The sequence below is a fragment of the Rhineura floridana genome, chromosome 2 (assembly GCF_030035675.1).
Source record: "Rhineura floridana isolate rRhiFlo1 chromosome 2, rRhiFlo1.hap2, whole genome shotgun sequence".
In the NCBI taxonomy this organism is placed as follows: domain Eukaryota; kingdom Metazoa; phylum Chordata; class Lepidosauria; order Squamata; family Rhineuridae; genus Rhineura; species Rhineura floridana.
The window spans coordinates 97,550,128-97,569,156 of NC_084481.1; the positions used below are offsets into that span (position 1 = coordinate 97,550,128).

The following is a 19,029-nucleotide window of genomic DNA, read 5'->3' on the forward strand; positions in this document are numbered from 1 at the left end:
CTATCCACCGTCAGAACATGAGGCACTGACATCAGTAAATTCCACATGATGTGGACGTATAATGCTGTGCTCCACTCTATGCGCCACAGTGGTAGCAGTGGCAAGCCATTGTGTGGAAGCGCTCAAGAACCCTCAGTGTAATAAATCTATCTGTGGTTTAGTGATTAGAGTTGGACTGGGTCCTGGGAGACCAGGGTTCAAATCCCCATGAAGCTCACTGGGTGACCTTGAGCAAGTCACTACCTCTCAGCCTAACCTACCTCACAGGATTGTTGTGAGGATAAAATGGAGAGGGAAAAACCATGTACACCACTTTGAGCTCCTTGGAGGAAAGGTCGTATATAAATGTAAATAACAACAACATGCCCACCTTGCATTGCTATGCATATTCTGCCATTTTCAGTCAGTCACACAAACCCCACATCCTTGGGGGGGGGGCAGGGGACTGCATCCACATGAATTTGGTGTATTGTTTATTTATTTCTTCCCTGCCCTTCACCATGAAGTACCAGGGCAGGTTATGACAATTTAAAAATACAATATTAAAAACAGTTAAAACAGATTACAATCAAGAGGATAGGATGGGTTCTAAAATCCCTCTCTGTCAGATGCCAAAGGCTGGGGTAGAGCTACAGGCAGTTGAATGTTAGTCCTGCCAAGGCTGAAGCTGATGCGTCCTTTTGCTGTGAGCCTCTTGATCAGTCTCTTCTCACAGGACAACATTCTCAATCAGGCTCATTCATAAAGTGTGCTCCCCGCTCTCACCAAGGCCCATTGCTAGAACAAGTCTGACCGGTTTCGAAAATGTCAGAAACATCCTGACAATCCTGCGATGCCCGTCGACCTCAAAAGAGCAGAGAGTGAGGAAGGGGTCTTGTAGATGGTTTTGGATACTCTTTGCTGAGGGCTGTGCTCAGGATGCCCTACCTTTGCCCACCCCCTCCAACTTTATGAATTTGTCTAACCCTCCCCCCACCTCATAAACTTGCAGGCAGGGCCCTGGAACTCCCCACGCCACCCCATCTCACCTACGCATATATAGGAGTAGAATCCTTCCTGCTTGAGCATGATGAGCAAGGAGCTCCAGCCCAGCAGAACTGCTGAGAAGAAGAGATTTTCCAGCACTGCGGTGCAGGCCATCCACCAGCGTCGGCGGTACGCCTGCAGCAGGGTTGGCGCCATCTTCCTTCTGGCTCTGAGACCAGGCTGAAAGCAAAAAGAGTTTGACATCTCTTTTCCCACTCTGCAGTCTTCGCAATACTTGAGGACCTTAAGGAGAAAAATCACAGGCCCTCCACTCTGCGGGTCTCACATAGCTTTGCAAACTGGAGTGAAGAAGAGATCTATAGGAGCGTGCTATCCACTACCCCACTGGCAACAATAACCAGGGACTTATCTTGTCACGGGAAAGTAACTGGGTGTAAAGCAAAATAGGAGATGCTGCTTCATGATTTAGCTGGGAATAAAAGAAGTGCATGAATATCCAGACATCAGGAAAACAACACATTCTATTCTATGCACTATACTAGTGCCAGTCCTGATGCAACATCCTGCCTTCATGCTGATACCTTGGGCTGGGGGTCGCCTTTCTGCTGCTTTTTAAATGTTAAAAGTGGAAGATCAGGTTACAGCCAGCAGAGTTAAAGTAAGGAAGGCGTTTTTGTTATTATATGCCTTCAAGTCGATTACGATTTATGGCAACCCTATGAATCAGTGACCTCCAACATCATCTGTTATAAACCACCCTGTTCAGATCTTGTAAGTTCAGGTATGTGGCTTTCTTTATGGAATCAATCCATCTCTTGTTTGGGCTTCCTCTTTTTCTCCTCCCTTCTGTTTTTCCCAGCATTATTGTATTTTCTAGTGAATCATGTCTTCTCATTATGTGTCCAAAGTAGAATAACCTCAGTTTCATTATTTCACACTGGAAAGGAGGAACATCCACTCCCCAAAGCCACAAACGTATTGGCTACTAGGATCTGGCCCCTTGCTCTCCCACAGAGAACTTAGCCACACTGTCAGTTGCTTCACAGCTCCTGAAAGGAGGAAAGGACAACCAGGCAGCAGGAAGAGAGATTAATGCTGCAAAGGAAGTTGCAAACCCTCCCAGCAAGAGCATCTAGCAGAACTGCCAGCTGCTCTCTACTGCAGAGCACCAACTACCCTCCCTAGAGTCCCATCTGCACTATATATCTAAAGCAGGATCATATCACTTCAAACAGTCATGGCTTCCCCCCCAAAGAATCCTGGGAGCTGTAGCTTGTTAAGGGTGCTGAGAGTTGTTAGGAGACCCTCAACTCCTCTCACAGAGTGACAGTTCCCCGAGTTCCCTAGGAAGAGGGATTGAATGTTAAAAAAGAAATGTGAACTATTTACAAATAACCATCCACAACTTAAGGGACAGAGTGGATTATAAATTTAAAAAAATTACAATGACAAATAATAATGGTAAGTTGCATTTTGGGTATTGGGAAAATGTGACTTCCTTGAAGGAAAACATCTGTATGCTCCACAATCTGAGTTTTAAGCACATGAAATCAACAGGGGAAAAGGTGTACAACTTTGGCTGGGTTACACTCAAGTTTTTAACTCAAGTAACTGCAGTTGAGAGCCAGTGTACGGTGTAGTGGTTAGAGCAGGGAGACTTGGGTTCAATCTCCACCCAGCCATCAAGCTTGTTGGCTGATTTGGGGCCAGTCATTTTCTCTCAGCCTTCCCTTCCTCACAAGGTTGTTGTGAGGATAAAATGAGGTGAAGGAGCCATGCACACCACCTTGAGCTTCTTGAAGGAGAGACAGGATGGAAGTGTAATAAATCAATAAAAATTACAAATAAACTATTGTAGCATAGTGGCTAAGAGACCGTAGTCCTGTGCAGTTGTTCCAGCTGTGTTCAGTGAATGCCCACAAGGAGAGGATCTACACATGTCCAGTTAAATGTCTGCATGGAGCATGTGTGCATACAACTGAATGTGCATGGACTCCCTGAAGACATTACATTTAATACATATACATCAGAAATGGGCCCTGCAGCTGTAATCCAACTACATATGTTAACCTTGCGCAGTTTGAACAACTGCACAAGGCTTTAGCTGTGAAGCAAGGAGGTCTCTAGTTCAGGGTCATAGCCACACCATACATTTAAAACACATGGCTTCCTCCAAAGAATCTTGGGAACTGTAGTTTGTTAAGGGTGCTGGGCTCTATGAGAGGTAAGCTACAGTTCCCAGGATTCTTTGGGTGAAGCCATGTACTTTAAATGTATAGTGTGGATGTGACCCAGATCTCATTCTCACCTCTGCCATAAATTCACTAAGCAGGCAACTCACTACATCTCAGATCCTACCTATAACATGGAGATGACTGTAATACTCTCCTACCTTAAAGGACTGTTGTAAGCATTACTGAGAAAATGCAGGTGAAGTGTTCTGAACAAGCAGAAGGCTCAAGCATTCGAAGTTGTGAAGGAAAGCTTGAAAACCTGGCTCCCTCGTGTGACTAACTAAAAGGGCACAAGCCAGATTGCCCAACCACAGAACCTTATCCTTACTTGTAAAGGCTCCAAGTGTTATGCTGACCTCCTGAGTTCTGAAGGTAGCCTTTTGATTCTGAATGTTTGGAGTTGAGACTTCTGAAGTTCCCCAGACACAGGGTAGCCCACAAATGATTTAAAACTTCCTGTAGTGAGGCAGAACGGGAAGCAAACAGCTTGATAATGAAATCCAGAAAGGACACTCAATCCATGCACAATCAGGGGGGAGAGATGCTGATAGCTCCAAAAGTAGAATGAAAAACAATAAAATGTAGCAACCACATGATTTAGCATGGAAGCTGTGTTTTTTTTTTAAAGGGAACCTTAAACCCAGATGTTGCCTGTGGAATGTTGCCAGAATGCAGCTGTCGCTTGAAACGCGTTATTACAGGAATGTGTTGTGGAACAAAGGGAACATTGTGGGAATTAAAAGAAAGGAGCTGATCCACTCAACAGAAAGAAGGGAAGGATGGCCAGCCTCCTTGAGATACTGTGAGTTTCCCAGGTGGAGTGGGAAAACCCTAAACTTTAGGATTCATCCCCATCCCAGCACCACGATGGAGCTAACATAAGAAGAGCCCTGCTGGATCAGAGCAGTGCTCCATCGAGTCCAGCATCCTGTTCTCACAGTGACCAACCAGTGTAAATCCAGAAACACAGCCTGAGTGCAACAGTTCTCTCCCCACTGCTCCCCAGCAACAGGCATTTGGAGGCATCCTGCCTTTCACAGTAGAGGGAGAACATTGCCATCATGGATGGTAGCCAATGGTAGCCTTATCATTCATGGATTTGTCTAAACCCCCCACATGCATTATTTCTGTGAAGAGGGAGGTGGAACAGGAGGAAAAAAGGGGCGGTGTGTGTGATTATGTGTTAAGTGTGTTGTATGTGTGTGACTGTGTGGATATGTGTTTGCATATGTGTTTGCATACACATGGTAAGAGATTAAAATACCCCTTCCATTCGTTCCTCAACTGATATACATACGTATAATGTGTTTATGTGTTAAGGGTGTGTGATTGTGTACATGTTTGGCCCTGCCCACTTTTGGATCTGGCCCCACCCTCTTCAGGCCCTTGGCCTGAAAAAGATTCCCCACCCCGTGTCCTAAGGGAAGAATTGAGTGTCAAGGATTAAATGTTCCATTCCTGCCCCATACTTTTCCTCAGGCAGTCGCCTCAAAAAGACAAGTGGGAAGGTAAAACTATTTGACTGAAAGTAGGTTTCCATGTTTTTATTTACAGCCTCTCTGAGTATACTGTGATATAGAAGAAAGGGATATGATTTACAGACCTAGAATACATAAATATTTTCTCCGTATCTCATCCAGCAGCGTTCACTGTGAAATAAATAATACGCTACAGTGATGCATGTTATTCTAGCCCAAAACCAGAGATTCTGAAATTTCATTTTAAAAGAAAGCAAATTCCTGTTCCTTATGGAGGCAGGAAAAACTTGGAAAAACATCTGGGCACCAGTGTTTGTTAACTAAGAAGGGAGCTGAAATAAACATAGGAGGGTCAGGCTGTTGCACTCTGCACTGTCCCCCTGATGGTCTACCAAGCCTGCCATAGGACAGCCTTTGCTAACCTGGCAAGTTTTGCCCTCCAGATGTTTTGGACTACAGCTCCCATCAGCCCCAGACATCACAACTGCAACAGGACATCTCCTGCTGCCCATCAAGCTTTCCCTTCTTGTTCCACACAGCTCTTAGGTAGGGTGATCAGATTGTACAAGAGGGCAGAGCTCCTAAACGCCTAACAGCTGTGTGGAATATGGGATTTCACTAGGTGCAGCTTTTCTGAACGCTGTGTGTTCTTCCAGACAGTTCTAGTCTTGTCTGCCTTTAGCTAGTCACTCTAGCTAAAAGGAATTTGGGAGAGAAAAAGAAGCTTCCCAAATTCTGTGAAAATCATAAGCATGCAATAAATAAATCAGTGTGCTTCTGAATACGAGTTGCTGGAAAATGCAGGAGGGGAGAGTACTGTGGTGCTCAGATCCTGCTTGAGGGCTTCCCGTGGGCATCTGGTTGGCCACTGAAAGAACAGGATTATAGACTAGATGGGCCACTGGCCTGATCCAGCAAGCTCTCTTCTGATGTTCTTCATATATAAAAAAGTGAAGATTAAGAATATTAAAGACAAGTTGCATAATTTATTCCAAACCTTGATAGCGACCTTCTAAAAAACTCTATATTTAGGCATATATACATATCTGAAGGATGTTTCAATATTAGTTCATTATTATTTAAAGTACCACCTGTGTGCATGACACTTTAACATAAACAAAAGAAAAAGAAACAGGTCCCTGTCCCAAGGATCTGACAATCTAAATGTCGGCAAGATGCAAAATAAGGATGTATGAACACCATGTCTACAATCGCTCTCCCACACACATTAGCTGAATGACAGCATGTGAGGGGTGAATTGGTTTGCCATGAGAAAAAGTGGCAGTTTGGGATGTCTAAGCAAACCTTCCTAATGTGGATTCAAAAACCTTTTCTTGACTATGTTTGTGCCATAATAGGAGGGGGAGTGAGCAATTCTCCACCAGGACAGAAGAACCTTTAGGAAGAGATCGCAAAGCATGGGCACCTACGGAGAGAATAAAACCCGATTTCCCCTACCAGCATATGGCGGGAAACCATCTGGGAAGCACATTGCTTTTAGAGAAGGGCAGGTTCCAGCTGGTCATTACCACCTCAGCAATGGCTCCGGACAGGAAATTATCTCATTAAGACATCATGGGGTCTCAATAGCTTGAGCAGAGAGAGCCTAATAGCCAGGTTGAGCCAGATTTGGGCAGCAGTGCACACAGCAGACTATCAGTTACTATTACTGTGCAGGGGCACAACTGGGTTTTCCTCCCCTATGGACCCAAATGGCCAGCGCAGTCCCTGGGAAAAGATCCATGCAGGTGAGATACAGTCCTATGAGTCACAATTGATGAGAGCTGTAGTCTAAAACAGCTGGAGGGCGACAGGTATGCAAAGGCCGTGCTAAAGTTTGGGAGAGAACAAAAGGGAACAGGTTCAAGCCAGGTACAGTTTATGTTGAAGAACATCAGGCAATGCACCCTAATGGCAAAAAAGCGGAGGGAGGGGGAGAGAATTGCCCCAAGAAGTTGTGGAATCTCCTTCCTTCAAGGAGGTGTTAAGAGGTAAAGGAGCCAACATCTGTTTGGAATGAAGTCGAGGCAATCCAGCTGTTGCAAAAGAACAGGGCTCGAATTAGGGGAGGGTGCCATTTATGAAAGCCACAGTTCCCTGGACGACTCCTGCTCCCAATGCAAGCCAAATCATGCTCGCCCTAGCTTCCCTCCCCAAAAAGCAGCAAAGACAATCAACCCCCCCCCAGTACGCAAACACTGCAAGGCAGTCGCGTCTAACCCAGGGATTCCATTTCCTCCACGACACCCACCCTCCAATTTATGAACACACACCCCGGCAAGGTTCCCGCAAGTCCCTCTTAAGATCCTGCCACTTTATTCGTTTCCACGACATCCCTTTAGTTAGAAGTCCCATCAATTCCTATTGCCATTCAAGAGCAACTACTGCATTGGTGAGTTGGGGCGAAGGGGGGGTTATTGATTTTAGCACGGCTCCTCCCTCCCTTTCCCCCAATTCCAGCTACCTTCAGCGGCTCCGACCCCCATTTGGGTGACACACACACGCACGCACTCCCTTCTCTTTCTTCGCGCTTTCTGACAGGCCTGAGCGGCCCTTCTTCCCCCAACTCCAGCACACCGAAAATATCTGGCGGCTGACGGAGTCCACCCATGGCCGAAGTTACTTATTTTGCCCTCTCTCCAGCTCAGCCTAGAGAGGAAGCTGCTGCCACGTGGAAAGGCAGCCCCGCCTGGCAAAAGGCTAAACAGCGATACAAAGCAGGCTTTCAGGGCTAACCCAGGGCTGCCCCGCCTGCAGCGCACATTTTCGCGCGCATACCCTCGTTCCCCGCTCCGATCCAGCACCCCCCCAAGCTGCGTCTCCCCCCCCTCCCCAAATTGATCAACTCACCCTCGGCTCCTGATCTCCGGCGGGCTGCAATGGAGTCGCGCCTTCCTTTCCTATGAGTTGCCGCCGGCAAAGTGCTGGCGGGGAGGGGGGGGCGAAGTGGAATCTCTTGACTCTGCCCTCCTCCTGGGGTAAGATTACTCAGCGCTTGAAAAGTCCGTCGCCTGTTGTTGGTACTGGTGGTGCGGTTCTTTTTGCCCTCTGCAGAGAGATAGTCCGCCGCCCCGGAGAAAGAAGCATGCCGCGCCACTTGCAGGGGCAGTTTGCCTTTTGGGGGGGGAGAGATATACATGCGCGTGTATTACTTTATAAGGGCATCAGCGTGTGTGCTTGTATCAAAAGGAAAAGAACCTGGGAGAAAGTGGAGCCAAAAGACCTCGAGTCCAGGAAAAGAAGGAACTGGCCACTTGCCACCTGGGGCATTGTCTCTTTTCTATAATTCCCCCCCCCCCATACACACGCCTGCTTTCTCTCCCCGGGAGGGTCGAGCCCCTTCTTCTAGCGCTTCACATTCGCGCCTCTCTCACACACACTTTGGAGTGAGCCAATGGGATGCCGCAGGTGACGTGCCAACGCTGAAGCTTGGGAGAGTCTTGAGTTCGAATCCTACACTTCTGCCATATGTACTGGGTGGCCTTTTGAGCTTCTGTTTCTCTCTCCGCTTCAGCTCCTCGATGGCGAAAATCAAACGGACCTACCTTCCAGGGCTGTCGTGAGGCTACGTTTGTGTGCAACAGCAGCACAGTAATATTTGCACCGCGGTGCGTTATTGTCCATAGTGCGTGCAAATATGAAATTATTACAACAAACAAAATAACGGCAAATATTGAAGACCTTTTCAGAGCAAGCATTGCTTAAAAATTCAGCTCTTTCGATATACCGATGCAGTTGGACTGGACAAAAATGCATGGGGCAAAGGGAGTGTTGCAAGATAGCGAGTTGCTAGGTTTACCGTTACTCTGTATTGCTACTGAGTCATTAAAAAATAAAACCCTCTCTGCACACTCTTATGCCTTCCCCTTCTCTTCTCTGCACACATTCAGTGCTGCTGCCCTGAAGTACAGAAGGAACTGAGCTTTTGTTCAGAAAATGCTTTTTTCAAGGAGCTCCCTCCGGCAGGTGTAATTTAAGAAAAGGCTGCTCAAAATACTGATCCACACTACAATAAAGTAACTCTGCCTAAGGCATTTTTCCTGTCACTCCTGCAACCCACAGTTCAATGGGGGGGGGAAGCTTTCCCAAGCATGTGGGATTGGGATGTAGAATTTGCCATTCCTATGAGGAGGATCCCTAAGAATGCCACTGGACCTCACCCAGTCACAGAGACAGTGGAGCACAGGCTTTGTCAACTTGGTCCCAGGTGTTTGGGGCTATACTGTTCCCATCAGCCTACTACAGCCTTTCCCAACCAGTGTGCCTCCAGATGTTGTTGGACCACAACTCCCATCATGGCTGAGGCTGATGGGAGTTGTGGTCCAACAACATCTGGAGGCACACCTGTTGGGAAAGGCTGGCCTACTGGCTGGGGCCTGCCAGGAGCTATAGTCCGAAATACCTGGAGGGCACCAGCTTGCCAAAGGCTAGTGTAGCACAGAGTCAAGCTTGTGAGTCCTTGCTATCAGCCTTAGGGAGTCATGCGCTTCCCCAGGAGGCATTTGCATAAATGGTTCCTCATCCCTGGATAATGGTGGTTTTTCTCAACCCAATACAATGTTATCACAAGTCCCCCCCCCCTTTGTTGCTCTGCCATGCTATTCAGTATTTTTAAGATGGCAGCATGTGAGAGGGCCTTCCTTTTCTCTGGCGCCCACCACTGAAATGTCTTCCTCTAGGAGACTTGCTTACATCTCATTGCTTACATCAGGAGGACAGTTTAACCTTTTATTTTATTTTATTTTTAATTTGAACCCTCAGTTATATTTTGGCTGCTGTGTTATCTGCTATTGGTTTTCTGTGGCCCGTGATACTTTTACTGCGCTTGCTGTGGGCCACTCTGGTCTCCTTTGGAAAGAAGAGCAGGACAGAAACCCTTTAAAAAATAAACGTCTGGCATTGTTCCGTTGTCATGCCCCCTTGATAACAAAGTATCAAATGGTGTGGGGGGGGGGGTTCCCTTCCAATGGGACAGGCCTGTTGGTGTTCTCCTTTGTGAAACATCTCTGCATTTGTTCCTTTGAGTTTTCTTTCCAGAAGGGAGAAGGCAGCTATCAATGGCTACTAGTCATGAAGGCAGCACACTGCCTCCAAGATCAGAACCAGCGTGCCTCTGAATAAGAAGTCACTGAAGAACAACAGCAGAAGATCATTGCCCTCCTGTCCTGCTTTAGTCTTCTGTGGGAAACAGGAGGCTGAACTAGTTATTGTATTTATTTATTGTATTTTAATTCCACCTTTCCTCTAAGGAGCTCAAGGTGGCATACAGGGTGCTCTGTTTAATCCTCACAACAACCCTGTGAGGTATGTTAGACCGAGAGACTGTGACTGGCCCAAGGTCACCCAGTGAGCTTCATGGCTGTGTGGAGATTTGAACCCTGGTTGCGCAGCTCCAAGTCTGGCTCTTTGGTCTGCTCCAGCAGGGCTCCTCTTATGTTGTTCGTTGAATGTCGTGTTTCTGTGGTCGGCTCAGAGCTCTAGTTTATCAGTTTCATTTTCCAGTTCATGGGTAGCCAACAAAGTGCCCTCCAGAGGCTGGAAGAGTCCAGTTTCCATCAGCCCCAGCCCGCAGGGCCAACGGTCAAGAATAGGTGGGCATTGCAGTCCAGCAACATCGGGAGGGCAGCACAGTGGCTACCTCTAGACTGGTTTAATGCCGACCTTCAGAATCTGGACTAGTAGTTTTGTATTCCTGGTCAATTAGATGAACATCCTTTCCACTCCTTCTGAAGCATGTTGTTTATAAAAACAACAAATAGCACAGGAACACCCACATATTCCTTTGGAAACACCCCTTGCTTTTTCGTTCACTGTGATACAATTCGCTGCTACATTCTGAGTGCCCTTTTCCAGAATGTGACACACAGCTCACCTTATGAGACAGCTTTCTCATCCACATTCCTCCATTTTATTTATGACAACGCTATGTGGAATCATTCCAGAAGAGAAATAATGCCAAGATTCTTCTAGGGTTAAGAAACATAGCCTGTTCCAGGCAATTTCAACAGACTGAACACATAAGATCCAGCCTGAAAGCTCTCCGCCCAATCCCTCTCCAGGAGTTCCTCGATAGGAAGGGTGTCAAATTCTTTCAGTCCATACCAGAAAAATGCTGTTGGATGCAGCACCTCTAGGTAACGATGATAGAATACATAAAACAGAAATAACCTCGAAGCAAGTGATGCTGAGTTAGTCCTGTCCCAATTTAATTGGAAGGCAAATGGAACTAGAAATGCAACTAAGTTATCTGGAAAGGGCAGCTCTGGAGGAGTCAAGGTAGGTGGCTAATGAGGGAGGTGAGCTGGGCTACAGAATTACATGCCCCGGATTGCAGACAAGAGTTTCAAAGGTCATAACCAACAGTGCATAGATTATGTATAATATGAATGCCAAGCAAGGTGAAGAAGCCCGAGGGAAGCGGCTCCAGGCCTAATTGGATGTGTAAGCATCAGGCAAGACTGCCTGAAGCTTAAGGGACAGTTTTCATTTTGGTGGAACAAACACAGGTTTGCTTTCCTTCGGCCAACCCAGCATTCTGCATTTAGAAAGCGCAGGCACGATAACCAGCTCTGCCCTGCCAGCTACTGACACTCCTACAATGGAAGCAGGGACATGCATTAATAAGCACAGCCAGATACAACTCGGGCATCGATAGACATCACATGCAAGAAGGCGATGGAAACAGCACCAGCGCAGAATGAAATCCCAGCAACACCACCAGGGGATCAGCTGAGCCCACACTTAAGCAGTGACTCCAGGAAGCTTGTACAAGTACGGGAATAGAAGACAGACCTGTGGAGTGGGGGAAAGGGAGGACAAATCCTATCTCTAAGGAAACCAGGATATAGGAAGTCAAGCCAGTTGGGACTCTTAAAAACAATTCCAGACATTGGTGACTCGGGGCCTTTCCGATGAACTCTGCAAAGTTGCTTCCTTTTTGTTCCCGCTTCTGCAGGGACGTACGTGAGGGCGAGTTCCAAGAAAAGCCCACAGAACAGTATTCCTCCTAAATCTTGGGAGAGTTCCCCCAAAGAGAAGATCTGTACTGGCAGATGAGCTTCTGGTGTTCTGTAATTTACAGCTGCGGGTTCATTCCGTTTGTCCTAGAGCACATTCTCAGTTCACACAGGGGGATGGCGAGACCCATGGGCTAGCCTTTTGTCAGACTGAGGGCCACTTTCCCTCCTGAGCAACCTTCCAAGGGCCACAAGCCAGCAGTGGGCAAATCACAGGTAAAAATGGGTGAAGCAAGGAATATAAATTTGATCTTTGCACAGAAAACTAGTTTCTACATGCTCTTTTCTATCCTTCACCCAGGCAAACAAGGGGCATTAGCAGAGTTCAAGACACAACCCAGACAAGCAAAAACACTCCAGGTCCAAAACAGGGCCAGTGAGTGGTGTGGCCTGGGGAGAGAAGTCTGGAGGACCGCAGTCAGACCTCCAGGTTTGATGTTCCCCATGCCAGATTAGTGCCTCTGTGAACTGACCATGAGCCCTAGATCATGGGCGGGCAGCAGGTAAATTGGTATTTTGTTTTATCAGTAAGATGCCCAAAAATATTTTTTTATTGAAAGGTGACGTGTATGTTCTTAAAACAAACTTTAAAAAATAATAATAGATCAGGACCTTCTAGTAGATATCTGGCCTGCAACAGATCAGCAATTGACTCCCAGTCATTTCAAACCAGTAACAAAAATGTTTATCCCCCCAGCCCCACATTCAACTGCTATATATCAAGAGAATTTGAGAGGAAACTAGAAGTGGGGTTTGGGTTGAAAGAACTGCAAGCTCAGTTCAGATATTGAAAACAAATTCTTGAGCTGAGGTGTCCAGAGGCACCCTGTTTCTTATTTCTAAGTGTATGTCCACCTTCTCATCACCCTATTAGAGCACAGTCTTCTGAAGGTCTACTTGGTAGCATGCCCCACTGAGTTCATAGCTACTAAGGCCCCATCTGCACTAGACCTCGTATTATACCACTTTAAACAGTCACGGCTTCCCCCAAAGAATCCTGGGAACAGTAGTTTAAGGGTGCTGAGAGTGTTAGGAGACCATATGTCCTCCTCACAGAGCTACAGTTTCCAGAGTGGTTTAACAATCGAACCCTATTCCCAAGGAACTCTGGCAATTGTAGCTCTGTGAGGAAAATAGGCCCCCTCTAGGATGCACACCTTAACGTGGTGAGGGGGTTTGAGAGTGTTGAAGAAGCCAAGAGCAATGTCGTCAGGAGTCTAGACCAAGAGGCTAGACTCCTAGCAGGGGCACTGTGATGTCCTTATATGTTAAAACCTGTAAATATGGTAAGTACGGGTTTATTAAGGGATATATGGTAAGTGAATTGAATGAGAGGGGGGAAGAGCATGGGTTGGAAGGCTGGAGAATGCTGGATGATGATTGGCTGAATGTTTGAATGGCTGAAGGTATAAATGGGAGGATGACAGTTGAGAGGGGGTCGGTTGGTGAGAGTTGTTGGAGAGTTTTTAGTGGAGAGTTATTTGGATGGGTTGGTTGGCAAAGTTCTGAGGGAGGGTTGGATTATATTTGGCTGATATTTAGACAGTATATATATGACCAGAAATATAAAGAGTGACACTATATGAAACCATACGCTTGTTAACCATTCCTAAAGTAATCTTGTTATTTCCTGGTGTTATCAAATGAATACTTTTATTGGTTTACCAAAAGCCTGATCCTTGCCTGGGAATACACAGACCAGAAGGGCAGGGTAATTACCAAGGCTGAAGGGAAACTGTATCATATGGTGGCAGCAGTGAAGGGAGATATTGTAACAATGTCAAGTATCCAGAGCAACCCAGGATTGTATGCTTTATAGACAAAGATACAAGGGGGTTGTGGACAGCAAGGGCACCCAGACACAAAGTAACAAGCTACAGAGAGACTGAGGCAAAGTCTCTAGCAGTATTGTTTACAGGGAATGACTGGGGTGCTGCCTAGCAGTGGGATCTTGTGTGATCTGTGCTAGAGCGGAGTGAGAACAAATAAAAATGACGATCCTGACTGGTGGTGTCCTGAGGTGGTGCCTAGTGAAAGGCGGTAGCCACAAGCAGGTGGGAACCTGACAGGGGGAGCCAAAGGAGGGATCGTCACAGGCACCCAAGGCGGAATGGTCACAGCTGAAACACCAGACTAAGATGCATCCAAACTCAGAGGAAGGCAATGGTAAACCACCTCTGAATATCTCTTACCATGAAAACCCTATGAACAGAGTATCCAAAATGCAACACAAGCTAGTGCTGGAAGATGACACCCCCAGGTCAGAAGGCACTCAACGAGCTACTGGGGAAGAATAAAGGACAAGTACCAGTAGCGCTGTGACTAATGAAACAGCTGGGTCAAAGCCAGAAGGAAGCCTAGAGGCTAATGTACACAAATGCGAAAGGTCCAGAGTTGTACGACGCACACAATAGGAACATGGAATGTGAGAAGCATGAACCAGGGAAAGTTAGAAATTGTCAAGCAAGAAATGGAATGCATCAACATTACAATACTTGGTGTGAGTGAACTAAAATGGACGGGAATGGGACATTTTCAATCAGGCAACTACAAAATATTTTATGCAGAAAATGAGAAATTAAGAAGAAATGGGGTTGCTCTAATGAAGTGATGTAGCAAAAGCAATTAGGAGCTACAAAGCAAGGTCTGAGCGAGTTATATCAATGAGATGAAACAGGAAACCTATTAACACAACCGTCATCCTAGTCTACGCCCCAACGGCAAACACAGAAGAAGAGGAATTGGAGAGATTTTATGCAGAAGTACAAGAAGAAATTGATCGCACACCAAAACAAAATGTGATGATAATCACGGGGGACTGGAATGCAAAAGCAGGAAACAGAGAAGAACTAAGAATTGTGGGGAAATGGGGCTTAGGAGACAGAAATGAAGCAGGAGAAAGACTTATTGAATTCCGTGAAGCTAATAATTTGTTTCCTGCGAACACATTTTTTGAGCAACTGAAAAGACGACTGTACATGTGGACATCAACAAATGGTCAATATAGGAATCAAATTGATTTTTTTGCTAGTAGATTAAATTGGTAACAGAAGATGGAGAAGTTTCATACTTTCTGCGAAAACAAGACCAGAAGCAGTACAGATCGTGAACTGGTTGTATCGAAAATCGGAGTGAAGCTAAAGAAGAACAACAAAGCAATCATAATGCCAAAATACAATTTAAATAACATCCCAGAAGAATATAAAGGTCAAATTTACAAAGCCCTTCTTGTGTTCCCTACACCTTCGCAAGTACATTTGACACGGACACGAGATAGGGCCTTTTCGGTGGTCGCCCCTAGGTTGTGGAACTCCCTCCCGAGTGAGGTACGATCAGCTCCCTCCTTGCTGTCTTTTCGGCGACAAGTAAAGACTGTTTTATTTCAGCAGGATTTGAGACAGAGAACGACCAGGTTTAATGTTTTATAGGCTTGGTGATCATATTATATGATTTTATTATTTTAAATTGTTCGCTGTTTTAACTTTTATCTTATAGTTTTTAATTTTCCCTGATAGTTTAATTCTTTTTTAATAATATACTCTGTATGTTTTAATGATATTGTTTTTAGTTGTAAGCTGCTCTGAGTCCTATTGGAAAAGGGCGGGGTAAAAATAAAGTTTTATTATTATTATTATTATAAATAAGGAACAGGTTTGAGGCTTTAAACTTAGTTGACAGAGAACCAGAAGAACTATGAAGTCAGAGACATTATCAGGGAAGAATTCAAAAAGACAATACATCTAGTTAAAAAGAGAGAAAGACCCCAATGGATGACTGAAGAAACTCTTAAAATGGTTAAAGAGAGAAGGAATGCAAAAGCAAAAGGAGATAGAAACACAGTCAGAACCCTTAATGCAACAATAGAATGACTACTAGGTAGGGACAAAAAGAACTATTACAATAGTTATTGTATAGAAATAGAAGAGGACAACAAAAAGGGAAGAACGAGAGCCCTATTCCAAATGATTAGAGAAATTAAAGGGAAATCTAAACCAAGAGTAGGGATGTTGAATGATCAACAGGGGAACACACTGACTGAGCAAGATGAAATAAAAGGACGATGGAAGCAATACACTGAAGAACTCTATAAAAGAGATGCCAGGATGACAGATTTATTCATGGAGGAACTGTATGATGAAGAACCAGAAATTTTAGAATGTGAGGTGAAAGCTGCTCTTAAAATACTTGGAAGAAACAAATCACCAGGAACAGATGGCATACTAATAGAGTTGCTACAAGCTGAGACTGAATCTGTCCAAATTTTGACAAAAAATTGTCAAGAAATATGGAAAACCAAGCAATGGTCCACAGACTGGAAGCGTTCCATATACATCCCAATTCCAAAGAAAGGGGATCCCAGGGAATGCAGTAATTACCGAACAATTGCCTTAATATCTCATGCAAGTAAAGTAATGGTTAAGATTCTACAACAAAGGCTCTTACAATATATAGAGTGAGAAATGCCAGAAATGTCCAAGCTGGATTTAGAAAGAGAAGAGGCACCAGAGATCATATTGCAAACATCCGTTGGATAATGGAACGGACCAAGGAATTTCAGAAGAAAATCACCCTGTGCTTTATAGATTACAGCAAAGCCTTTGACTGTGTAGATCATGAATAACTATGGAATGCTTTAAAAGAAATGGGGATGCCACAGCATCTGATTGTCCTGATGCACCACCTATGCAGTGGACAAGAGGCTACTATAAGGACAGAATATGGAGATGCTCTAGCTGTGGATTTCCTGCTGTGAGCAGGGGGTTGGACTCGATGGCCTACAAGGCCCCTTCCAACTCTATAATTCTATGATTCTATGGAGAAACCGATTGGTTCCCAATCAGAAAGGGTGTGAGACAGGGTGTATTTATCACCCTATTTGTTTAACCTATACGCCGAACATGTTATGCGGAAAGCAGGATTGGACCAAGATGAAGGAGGTGTGAAAATTGGAGGGAGAAATATCAATAATTTAAGATATGCAGACGATACCATACTACTTGCAGAAACCTGTAATGATTTGAAACTAATACTAATGAAAGTTAAAGAGGAAAGCACAAAAGCAGGACTACAGCAGAACATCAAAAAGACCAAAGTAATGACAACAGAAGATTTATGTAACTTTAAAGTTGACAATGAGGACATTGAACTTGTCAAGGATTATCAATACCTCGGCACAGTCATTAACCAAAATGGAGACAATAGTCAAGAAATCAGAAGGCAGCTAGGACTGGGGAGGGCAGCTATGAGAGAACTAGAAAAGATCCTCAAAAGCAAAGATGTATCACTGAATACTAAAGTCAGGATCATTCAGACCATGGTATTCCCAATCTCTATGTATGGACGTGAAAGTTGGACAGTTAAAAAAGCAGATAAGAGAAAGATCAACTCATTTAAAATGTGGTGTTGGAGGAAAGCTCTGCGCATACCATGGACCATGAAAAAGACTAATAATTGGGTGTCAGAACACATTAAACCAGAACTGTCACTAGAAACTAAAATAATGAAACTGAGGTTATCATACCTTGGACACATAATGAGAAGACATGATTCAGTACAAAAGACAATAATGCTGGGAAAAACAGAAGGGAGCAGAAAAAGAGGAAGACCAAACAAGAGATGGATTGATTCCATAAAGGAAGCTACAGACCTGAACTTACAAGATCTGAACAGGGTGGCTCATGACAGATGCTCTTGGAGGTCACCGATTCATAGGGTTTCTGTAAGTCATAATCAACTTGAAGGCACATAACGACGAGGAAAATAGGAGTCTCCTAACAACTCTCAGCACCCTTCACAAATGACAGTTTCCAGGTTTCTTTGAAGGTTTCTTGACTGTTTAAACTGGTATGATACTGTTTCAAATATATAGTGTAGATGGGGTCTTACTCTCAGGTAAGTGTGAACAGCAAGAATTCCAGCTCTCATCAGCATCAGCAAGTACGGCCAATGGGCAGGGAGGACTGAGCTGCGAGTCCAACACCTGGAGGGCCACTGGTTCCCCAGCCTACACATAGTTCCTCTCCTGTTGGTGGACCTTGGCATTCTAGTAAGAACCAAAGTAGATCCCACAAGCCCACAATCTGTCCCAGACCATGACTCAGAATCTGGTTCAACTGACAGCAAAGATGTAGGATTGTCTCGGGCATTGCAGAAAGTATCGCTTGAAAGTGTAAATTTGAAGCTCACTGCGGCAGAAAATCTCGAGGAAGTATGAGCCACAGATTCTCATCCAGATATACTCAATCCTGCTGAGGCTGTGAGCTTTTCCAAGCAGGATATGAGAAGGCTTGAATTTTACTAGCCATCTTCATTGCTGCCACCGCTGCACTACAACTCCTGTTGCCCTTTCCAGCCACTGCAGGGTATACTCAAGAGCTCCGCAAAAGCAGCCGCCGCACAACATCATGCCCTACACAGGCATCAAACCACAAGGAAGGCTTGCCAAATAACTTCCAGCATGTGGTTTTAAATAACTTCTAATTGCTGTAAGCATCTCTAATTGAATAAGTCACCCTTTGGTTAAACACAGCTGCTATTTAATTAGAAAATACAGAATGAGGCTAAAAGAAATCAAAGGGGCCCAATTATGAGCCATACTCATAAAAAAATTAACAGCGCTTCAAAGTTGTTATTCATACGTTGTGACCGAGAGAAAAAAAGCCTTGTGCTTTCATATGCCCCCTGCTGGACGCAATAAAATGCAGCAAAACCAGAAACACGCTTGTTCACTTGCTATTTAGTTACAATGATGCTGGAAAGAGAGGCAATAGCAATTTAATGAAAAACACCAATACAGTAGGGCCCCGCTTTACAGTGCTTCGCTTTACAGCGCTTCGCTAATACAGCGGTCTCAATTAGACACAATTAGACTAAAGCCCCACTCATACGGCGCTTGTTCCACTTTTACGGCGGTTTTCAGGCATCGCACACCATCCTATTCAATGAATTCCACTTTACAGCGGATTTTGCTTTACAGCGGGGGTCCGGAACGTAACCCGCCGTATGAGTGGGGCCCTACTGTATGTCACCTCTTTTGCACCAGACAAGAGAAAATGAGGGGACATTTAATCTCCAGTTCAAATTGTACAGAGAATGCTTCAATGACTCCAGGAAAAAGCACCAGAATGGAGTTGGTTTAACAAGCACATCAGAAGAATAACTGTTTTAGCAGACATGATAAGAGCTGGCAAACCAGTCAGTACCTATTTATTTTTATCAGAAGTCACATACCCAATTTTTCAGTGTGCCAAAATTCTCACATGGCCTTCTTTCTGAGTGCATAGTTTATTAAAGTTTAGTTATGTCCAACTCTTA

General features: G+C 44.9%; 1 protein-coding gene across 8 annotated transcripts in view; it reads right to left on the minus strand.

Annotated features, from left to right (window-relative positions):
- SLC43A1 (solute carrier family 43 member 1) overlaps nt 1-8,005 on the minus strand; it is a 30,772-nt gene extending 22,767 nt beyond the window's left edge. For 3 of the 8 annotated variants that reach the window (XR_009760572.1, XM_061609631.1, XM_061609636.1), the window contains exons 1-2: nt 7,164-7,439; nt 1,029-1,206 (exon numbers count right to left, since the gene is read on the minus strand). Coding sequence is in view for 7 of the 8 variants with exons in the window: in XM_061609631.1 (XP_061465615.1) it covers nt 1,029-1,206; nt 7,164-7,310 (325 nt within the window). In the remaining variant the exon portion in view is untranslated. Of the gene's footprint in view, nt 1-1,028; nt 1,207-3,549; nt 3,678-7,163; nt 7,440-7,549 lie in introns of those variants that run through there. The other 5 variants (XM_061609634.1, XM_061609632.1, XM_061609633.1 and 2 more) reach the window with 5 other exon arrangements.
- Between the last annotated feature and the right edge of the window lie 11,024 nt (nt 8,006-19,029).